The 10,000-nt window shown below is 40.3% G+C and overlaps 2 protein-coding genes across 2 annotated transcripts in view; one reads left to right on the forward strand and one right to left on the reverse strand.

Annotated features, from left to right (window-relative positions):
* The window catches only part of LOC143292203 (uncharacterized), a 20,711-nt gene extending 18,706 nt beyond the window's left edge, over positions 1-2,005 (reverse strand). Inside the window, exon 1 of the mRNA XM_076602386.1 lies at positions 1,873-2,005. Within this exon, the coding sequence (XP_076458501.1) occupies positions 1,873-2,005 (133 nt within the window). The remainder of the gene's footprint in view (positions 1-1,872) is intronic.
* A 3,078-nt stretch (positions 2,006-5,083) lies between these two features.
* Positions 5,084-10,000, forward strand: part of LOC143292122 (uncharacterized) — a 7,491-nt gene continuing 2,574 nt past the window's right edge. Inside the window, exons 1-4 of the mRNA XM_076602311.1 lie at positions 5,084-5,280; positions 6,043-6,223; positions 6,954-7,018; positions 9,055-9,222. Of these exons, the coding sequence (XP_076458426.1) occupies positions 5,163-5,280; positions 6,043-6,223; positions 6,954-7,018; positions 9,055-9,222 (532 nt within the window). The 5' untranslated portion in view covers positions 5,084-5,162. The remainder of the gene's footprint in view (positions 5,281-6,042; positions 6,224-6,953; positions 7,019-9,054; positions 9,223-10,000) is intronic.

Below are 10,000 nucleotides of genomic sequence, written 5' to 3' on the forward strand. Positions count from 1 at the left end.
AAACGGTGCACACAAAAATATATATATATATATATATATATATATATTTATATATATATATATATATAATTTACATCGTACTACTCGAAACTGAAATAACTAATTCGAAAAGAAAGTCTACCTCAATCAACTTCAAAATCAAATGATTTGATAAATGTTTGCTCATGAATTTCAAAACAAAAAGAAATCACATTAAAAAAAAGGGGGGTGGGGGGTGGGGGGGTCTTTCTGAAATTAGCAGTAACTGAGTCACTGGTCTTGCAAATCTCAGCTTTCATTCATTCGGGGTTGTCGAATAAGCTGTCTGTTTACCTCCGCCAAGGATCAAACCAATCAATCAATTAATCAAATCACTATCATAATGTCCTCATAAAACAAGAAAAAATGTCTTGTGGGAGACAAGATAGCATGAGATAGTGTAACCGTAAAAGAAAAGAAAAAAAAGTTGTACGTTCATTTTTTTTTTAAAGGTATAACACAATCAAAGCATGCATTAAAGCATAATGTATAAAAAGTGTTGAAACAAAAATGTCAAATCGTTCTCTTTCTCACATAAACTCTCAAACCTCTTCACCCAATCGCCCCCCCCCCTCTTCTTTTAACCACCTCACCCACGGGCCCACATTCCTCCACCATCTCTCGCAACTCCCACTCCTACTCCACCCACTGACACCACAGCGTTTTAGAAGTTTTAGAGGCAATGAACACAGATTCATAAACATAACAAAGAGATTGGGCTTTCAGTTAGGTTTGTTCGTTTACCTGTCTGTCAGTGAAGCATAAACACCAAAACAAAATGTTTCAGACGTGTTTATTTTGAAATTTTGTGTTGAATGTCATCTATGGGCCAAAGACCGGACTGTCAGATTTTGGTGGTGATCCAGTCTGGACTGATATCCGGATTCAGGGAAGTTTAACTCTTTGACTGCAACTTGCGAGTTGGTGGAAATACTATCGATGTAAATACTATCGATAAATAATCAAGCATCCCCATGGGTAAAAGAATATCGGGAAATAACCGAAATTTTACGCACGGTTAACAATAAAGTGAATGATAATCAGAATAACAAAGCGATCTATTGTCATACAAAATTTTTAAAAAGATAAATCATTTTTCCTCCCCAAAGGAGCACATTTTCAAGCCTATGCGTCTATGTGCTTCCAGTTAGCAAGTACACGGGAAAATGAATAGAAACAACCCATGGAACTTCCTCAGAAAGTCTGTTCCCAATCCTCCGTATACCATCAATTTGATATGTGCATATGGATAGGGGACGGATAAGGAACGTTCAATAGTAAATGATATACTGAACGGCTAACATAACACACAGACCGAGCAACAACAACAACAACAACAACAAACAAACAAAAACTAACAAAAAAACCCAAACAAACAAAGAAAACAAAACAAAACAAAATAAAAAGCGCGAAGGCAAAATCCAATCGAAATTAAAACAAAAGTAACCAACGGCAAAAGTAAGAAAGAGAGATAGGTGGGACTCTTTCATTATCACCTCTTCTAAGTTCTAGAACAGCAACAGGTGGACACGCAAGACATACAGACACATGATTGTATAAACACTCTATTTCGCTTGTCAGTTTAACGACTCTTTTACGAAGTCCTTTAAGTAATTTCCTGTAATTGTATTCAGATTTTTTTTTTTCAAATTTCACCCTCATTTCACCATTATTTGCCCAGTTTCCCCCAACTCTCCATTCATTCACATCTCCCACCCCTTCTAACCGATAATACTCAAATGTATTCATAAATACTTTAACAAAATGTCTTCAATCATCGATATGTGTGACGGGACATTAAACAAAAATTCCTCCTTATATAAACACAGTTGCCATCCAATGAGCTGTTCTTACTGAAAATGCACCCGAAAGCGTTGGAAAAGACAGAGGGCTTTGCACAGAGGTCGTCAATGTCGCACTTCACCGTCGACCTCACGGTGGCTGTCTTCAGAGCCAGAATCACCAGCAGCAGCCATCGTGCTGCCATTGCCACACACCCGCCGATCCTTTTGAAGCCAAACACAAGTCCTCAACTTTCACTTTCACTCCACTCTGCTCGGGGGACCTTTGCCTCGGCAACAAAGAAAAGAGCTAAACAGGCTTCTCTTTTCTCTGGCTGAACCTCTGGGGCCTTCACGTCAGTGTCGAAATATTCACGTGGTCTCTTAGTTCTGGCCAATCAGAATGTCGTGAGCACGCGCAACGTTGTTGCATCGGTGGTCGTCGTGCCATGGTGGGTGCTACTCAAACGCATCGCTTCTGCCCTGTTAGATAAAGTTCCCTTGTATAATGTGCAAAGATCGTGACGCAGACCAATATTGCGTAAAACGTACATATTCAGAGCTTGCTGACGTCTGTTCTTCCCCCTCATGTCCCACACGGCACGTACAAATGCGACAGAGAGCCATGCAATGAGAAGCGATACGACAGCGATGTGCGTCATGTAACACGATGCATCAGGACAGCACGCGATACAGTTTGATGCAAAGCGACAACTGTTTTGGACCATCGCTTCAATTAGCATCTGCATACCAATTGCGTTGGACGAGATACCATGTAATAGAATGCAATACAGTTTAACGCGAAACAATGTGACGTGGTATGATCCAATGATGTGAATAATACGATACGATTCAATGCAATCCAGCTGTGAGAAAAAACAGTTCAACAAGGGGGAACCAAACAGAAGATAAATGATTGACACAAAGAAACTCTCTCTCTCTCTCTCTCTCTCTCTCTCTGCCTTTGTCTTTCTGTCTATGTCTGTCTGCCTGTCTGTCTCTCTCTCTCTCTGCCTGTTCAATGAGCAACTGAGCAAGCAATGTGTTAACGCCAAACATTCGAACAGACAGGCTTCATACACCACATCGTACCTTTTGGATTGTTGCAGCGAAAACCATGTTGACAACACGGCCCTGGGAATTCCCCCGCGTGTTAACGAGACGTGCTTGCTTCCCCGTGCAGGACATGCTCCGTGGGCGATTTCTTTCCGCCAGGGTCACTGAACACTGCCACCTGATATCCACCTGCTCAACAACCTCCATTTTCTGGTTCTTTCCCATCTTGTCATGAAGGCTGCAGCGGCAAAAGAGCGACTTTTAGCGTTGTACAAAGGAGTGTCTGTTGTACGTGTTGGAACGACAACAGATGTCGTGTGTCCATTGTCTTCAATGTGATAACAGTATTGTACAGGGGCTCAACCTGTTCACACTTTTTGTTGTTTTCTTTTGTATGCTTTTGTATTTGTTCATTGTCGATGTATTCCTTTCTTTCTTTCTTTTCTGTTGGTAGATAGTTCTGCAGTGTGTATAGATGTTTTATAATTTGTATATATTCAGTCATTAAAATTTGGAAGGAAGACACACACCGCAGATTTACGAGAAAAATATATGCATGTAAACAACATTTTAGATGCAATGAAAGTATTTTTAAAGTGTGAACAAATAAAGCAAATTCTACATAACTAATTATGAACTATTATTTTATCCAATAAAAATAGGAAAATAACCTAAGATACGAATGTACATCAAAATTTAATGAAGTATGCTAAAGTCACAATCAGTCAAACAGTAGTAAGTAAGCCTATTCTTCGAGACAGTACGAATACCCTTCTTTTAAACGCGTGACAAAAGATATACAACAAGATTCTAAGTAATGGCAACATTCACTTCCTGACGCCAACAAAAGTGTTAATTTAATCCAGGACTGCTGTAATACTTTGGGTGTCTAAAACTTTTGTCTCCGATACACTAAAGCAGTTCAAGAATGAACAAACTGAATTTCGTTTTATGAAGCAGAGGTACACAACAAACATTTCAGTTCACTTTCGCTATTTCTTTTAATATCTTGGTGTACGGAACTGTTCGGAGTAAAAGCATGAGAAAGAACGGCGTGCTCTGGACAAAAATGAGAAGTTGGAATGAATAGTTGTGGGACGGAAAAAACCGTGGGAATATACAGCAATGATATCACAGGCCAGTACTTATGCAGAACAATGGGAATGAATGATTGATGTATTCTGTCTGTGGTGTACATAATCCACATGAATAGTTAATTGAAAATATCAACAGGAGCAACGAAATTATTTTTAAATCACCTCAATACAGAGCTGTAGAAAAAGAAAAATCATAACAATTTGTAGCTGAGCCTTCCACAAAGGTCAATCTAAGGGCTAAAAATGAATAAATAATGAGGCCAGAGAACAAATGATTGACAACTAGTAAAGAGTAGTAACTCTCTGCAAGAAACAAACCAAAAAGTAAGAAAGAAACCAAACTATGCTAAAACTTCAATGAAAAAAAGAGTTGTGGGAAGAAAGAGCTATGGCTGTGGGAATGTGGCTTTCAGCGAAGCAGATACGAGTCCCCTCACTGACTGCTGGCCTGGTGATGGAAACCTTACACTTCACACCGCTATCTGTCATGTAGCTTGAAGCACGCACGTCAAGACTGGTTGACAATGCTCACCGTGGGACAGCCAACACGTCTGTTGTGTTCGGTTTCAGTAAGTGTTCATAGTCAACAAGCAACAGTCAACAGCTAACAAGAAAAACAGAGCAAATTAGAAAGAAACGGTTTTTGAAGCGGAGGGGAAGGGAGGGGGGTAATTATGCGTTAGTGACATTCACAGTGAAACATTTTAACTTTCAAAAACTGACACGAAACATTCAGGTGATTTTTTTTTAAGTCAGTTCTTCATTCTCTAATACAGGATCGACAAGCTGAAGCTGGGATCTTTCCCAGAGTGCTGTCACGTTTTAACGCCCCGGACAACCCATACTATCGATTGCTTTCTAAAGCAGCGCAAGAACCTCGCAAAACTGAGCAAACGTTTGGTCTCATAACGTCCTCATATCCCCTCTCCTCCAACACATCACTACCGCCCTTTTCCCCCATAAAAGCACGAAACATCAACACGAGAAAGCCCAACATCAACCTGAACGCCACCTGATGTTCAAACTGTAGTTCGTGAGCGAGCCTCGTTCGAAACCACAACAAAAAGACGACGCCAGTGACGTTTGTCTTGATTTGTGACTTTGTCCTCTTCTCCACGCCCTAACATCGCCGATCTGGTGAATGTTGGAACGGTCACTTTCGAAAGAAACTAATCATCGGTGAATTCCCTGTTCTTCCGACGCCAGGACCATGGCGAAGATGAAGGCTATTCTCTGTTCTCTGGTCATTTTCTGTTGCCTGTGTTGTATTGTTGGGGGCTACCCACTCGGAGATTTAACTCTGGAAGGTTTGCTGGGTGGATCTGAAGGTAAAGAATTTCAGGATTTGTTGTTGTTCTTGTTGGTGGTGATGGTTGCCGTCTTCGTTTTCAGTGTTGACTTTGATATACATTTAGCAGGTGCCAGCAGCAGTAATGCTTTCAACATTTTTTGAGCGAGAGAACAGTTTTCAAAAGAGCCCGGTAGGGGTTTGGGGGTTTGGGGGGTGGGGGTGCGTTTATTGGTTTGCCACATAAAGCCGAAAAAGCAATAAACCGAGTGCGCCACCCATATACTAACTAATTAACCATTCAACTACCTATATCCATACGCTTCTACCAACGGCACCACTAGTAACAGACTGGCTGATAAACTGATTTGTGTGTGTGTGTGTGTGTGTGTGTGTGTGTGTGTGTGTGTGTGTGTGTGTGTGTGTGTGTTGTTGTTGTTGTTGTCATCTACCTGCTGCCTATACACATCTATCTATACATATTTATCCATACCTATTCACCGATACATATCTATCCATTCCTATCTACCAATACATAGCTACCTGCATCTACCTAACTACACCTATCTACGTTTCCTTATCTGCCTATAACTACGTACCTTAACCTACCTACCTCTACCTTTCTATCTATGCTCATCTGGCTGTACCTATCTACCTATACCTAACTGCCTATACCTGTTTACCTATACTTTCATACCCATACCTATACATATCTACCAATACCAACATGTTCTTTCTATTTTTGCTTATCGTTTCTTTTATATATTTTTTCATTCATTTAATTTTTTATTTGTCTTTTCAGTTATGACAGTATCACGGAGGAGGCGTGCGGTGGACTCCTCAGCCTCTAACGGGTGCAAATACCCGGGCACTGTGGCCGTCACTGTGGGTAGCCGGGTACTGTTCACGGGGCTTTATCAGAGGGGTACCGTGCGTCTCCCCTCAGATACGTTGGAAATCCTCAAGTTAAGCAACAAATTCAAGTGAGGATCTCGAGTATTCCCCTGTATGCGTGTGTGTGTGTGTGTGTGTGTGTGTGTGTGTGTGTGTGTGTGTGTGTGGAAGGGGGTGGGGGTGCGAGTGTGTGTCTGTGTATGTTGGTGCGTCTCGGTCACGCGTGTCGTAAATGTGTCTCTGTGTGATCCACGTTCATTTATTGAAAATATCCAGCCATGAGCATTGCAAAAATAACCCCATCAAACAAGTTACAAAATCAGTTGCAAGTGTGTATTAACACCCAACCTCACCCCCCAAATTTTATGTAAATCAGAAGACGCCGCTACAGTTGTACCAGGTTTGCTTGATATACAGAAAATGGTGGATAACCAACATTAAGTTTTGTCCTTCCATAACTATGAGAGTATTAACGTTGTGATGGGCCCAATAAATCTTAACAGCTTCTGTTCTAATTTGAAAATATCATTTCTTGTGTTAGACATCTCTTACATAAACTGGTGATGGTACATGATTGAATATTTGATGAAAAAAAAAAACTACCAGTATCCGTGTAATTAAAGTATTAGACGTACTACAAAACTGTGTTGACAATGTGAAGCTAATATGATATTTAGTAAGTTTGCTCTCTGTTCATTGTGCAAAGTCTCACTCCCATTGTGATGGGCTATAGAGGCGTGTGTAATTTGACCAATCTGAGTTCAGATTTGTGGAAATAGTGCAGTTTGGTTTTACTGACCATTCCCTCACTTTGTGCAGCGTACTGACGGTCTATGGTGATGATGGTTCGGCCACAGCAACTATTGCACGGGATGCCATTGAAGGTAACGTGCGACCCACAGACATTAGACACTCTATTTCCACATATTCTATATTCTTGTTGCTTATAGTCCAGCCGACCGCACAGGGCCATATCAGGACTGTCAAACCTTACAAATGCTCAGCCGCGTCAACACAAAACTGTCACATCTACAAAAACAACAAAAACAAAAAAAACCCACAAAACACAGTTCATGGCAAAGTATCCCTACCATTTCGCTCCTTATGGCAAATAAGACTTGGACATGCTGAGGACGCCAGACCTTCCGCTTAATTTATCATCCCCAGATTACAGAAAATCGTAAAAAAGGAAAAACCCGATACTTCAAAGCCAAACAAAAATACATAAAAAGGCCATATAGACAAATAATACTGCAGAATGGCCAGCTAGTGCCCATCCCAGTGTTTACATCTCACTACCTAATCGCCGGAGCCAAACAGCACAGATAATACATCATAGAATGCGGAAAAGTGAAAAAAAAGTGTTAAGGCTTCTTGAAAAAAGAACGGGGAATGGACTGAGAAGGCAGAAAAAGGAGACAACACTGAAGAAAGAAAAAAGGCAGAAACAAAAAGAGTGACAGAAAAGAGGAAATTTCTAGCACATAATTTGCAGAAGGCGGGGATGTTATCTGTACTGAAAGACCCCCGGCATCCCCACGGGGGACCATTTTCATATAGCGACATGCATCGACAGTCAGGCAGTCTTGGTCTGCATAATGGTGAATAAATTACAGCACTGATTATCTTCCATGCGGAAGTCCTACGTGGTTACTTCCACTTTGTCTAGCTCGAGGCGTCTAAAAACCAAAATCCGAGATAAAAAAACAACAACAAACAAACCAAACTCCGAGATAAATACAATGCAAAAGACACATGGAAACTGAAAGAACCCCTTCCTCTTCCCACTGTTGCCAGAGGGCTAAATCACACAAATACGTATAACGTATAACACTATATTATTTAAAGTCGGTAGAATACCTTGCAAAGAACTATATGATTATTCTTTTTCTCATTTTCGTTAAGTGTCCTGATTGAAAGTCATTGGCGGCCAAGAACAGGTAATTCTACGGTTGTTTTACTTGCATTGATATCTCTTGTATAAGTAGGAAATCTACTCTGTCAGCGAAAGTAATGTTTGAACAAATGTTAGTTTGGCACAAAATACTGATTAAACACAAATATTACTTAATGAAATGGTGCTCATATTGTGGTGGGGTCGGGGTAGGTACGGTTTTTGCGGTAATTATGTGAAAGGTATGAATGCGCAATAATCGTATATACTGGTGGATATACTGTTGAGAAAATGTACAATAACCATCATTAGAACGACTTGTAAGGCATGTTTTTAAACACTCAGCACGTTTTCCATTCCACAAAAATATCTTCCGATTTAAAGTGTTCATCAAAACCTCTTGAAACAATTTTGTAATCAAATCGTCCAAGTAACTGAGCTACACATGAACAAATGCTGCATCAATGTGCTCAGTAATGCGTAAGACAGGCGTATACACAAGATATATATATATATATCGAGAGAGAGAGAGAGAGAGAGAGAGAGAGAGAGATTGTGCACACTTACCATTTTCTGCCATTCTCTTGACTTGGTAAGTTGATTTTAAATACTGTTGAATAACAGCTGGTTTTAATCATGTACATCGTTGTTTTAATTATGGTATGATATTTTCATCTCTTCTCTTACTATGCTTTTCGCTTCGTTGCTTTGTGATTATTGTATGAGATTAATTGGCATTAACTTTGTACTTACGCGTTTCATGTTCTTTATGTAATCATGATGAATGACTTAAAGTATGTAATCATTACATGTGTATGATTATGATCATTGTCCAAAAGGTCCACATCAACTCAGCATTTCAGCATTTTATGTATTTTATGTAATCACATTGAATTACTGTTATTTTCGTGCATCGTTTGTGTAGCATACACCACACATGAATTTCTCTTATTGAATTAATAAAGTAATCTGTATTCTGTATGGGTAATACGATTCTTTCGTAACGAAGACACTGTGTCTGTTCAGGTGCAACAGTGAAGAATAAAGATGGAACGTCCACGGTGAAACTGAGCACTGACTTCTCCTCTACCAGCTGTCCCACGAAGGACGCCATCTTGTTCGACAGCGCCACCATGGCTGTTGACGTCAGCACATGCAAAATAGTCAGCTACGGAGGGAGCCAGACAAGTCTACGTAAGCGGTTTGATTTCACGTCATATCTGTTCTTCGCATCCCGCAAAGTCTTGCAGCATTTGAGCAGTTATTTTCGAAATTTTTGACTGAAGAGATGTTTACCTTTTTTCCGTTATCATCTGTTTCCATCACAACCCAACCCAAGATTATATGATTCGATATTATCGAGACAAAAGACAAAAAACCAACATTTTCTAACTTGGGAAGCTGGCCCAAAAGAAGACACTTTTTTTTTGCATACAGTTGGTCTTCATCATTGAGGTTCAAAATCTCTTAAAGACGTCATGAATACGCAGACCCTGAATGAACGTCCTTTTAGCAATTCATGTACACCGAAAAGCCGAGTACCAATGAAGGGGCAATGAATCCTTATTAAGCTGCGCATCGTGCAAAACACATTCATAAGAAATAATGGGAGAGGACAAGTCATATAAACCAATCATACTTTTCCCTTCTTCTCTATCAATCTTGTACACTTTGTACAATCAGTGGGCAGGTTCTTGAACAAAACAATGATAGTTTACCGGACATGGATCGTTACACAAAATAGGTCGCACGTCCTGCTCAGAAATTCATGCGCACCCCTTGGGCGACACAACTTTCAGAAAAAAAATCAAAGCTTTCGTTTCAGTTTTGACGGCCGCAATAGCCGAGTGGTTAAAGCGTTGGACTTTCACTCTGAGGGTCCCGGGTTCGAATCTCGATAACGGCGCCTGGTGGGTAAAGGTGGGTTATTTTTTCCGATCTCACAGGTCAACATATGTGCAGACCTGCTTGT

The sequence above is a fragment of the Babylonia areolata genome, chromosome 18 (assembly GCF_041734735.1).
Source record: "Babylonia areolata isolate BAREFJ2019XMU chromosome 18, ASM4173473v1, whole genome shotgun sequence".
Lineage (NCBI taxonomy): Eukaryota > Metazoa > Mollusca > Gastropoda > Neogastropoda > Buccinidae > Babylonia > Babylonia areolata.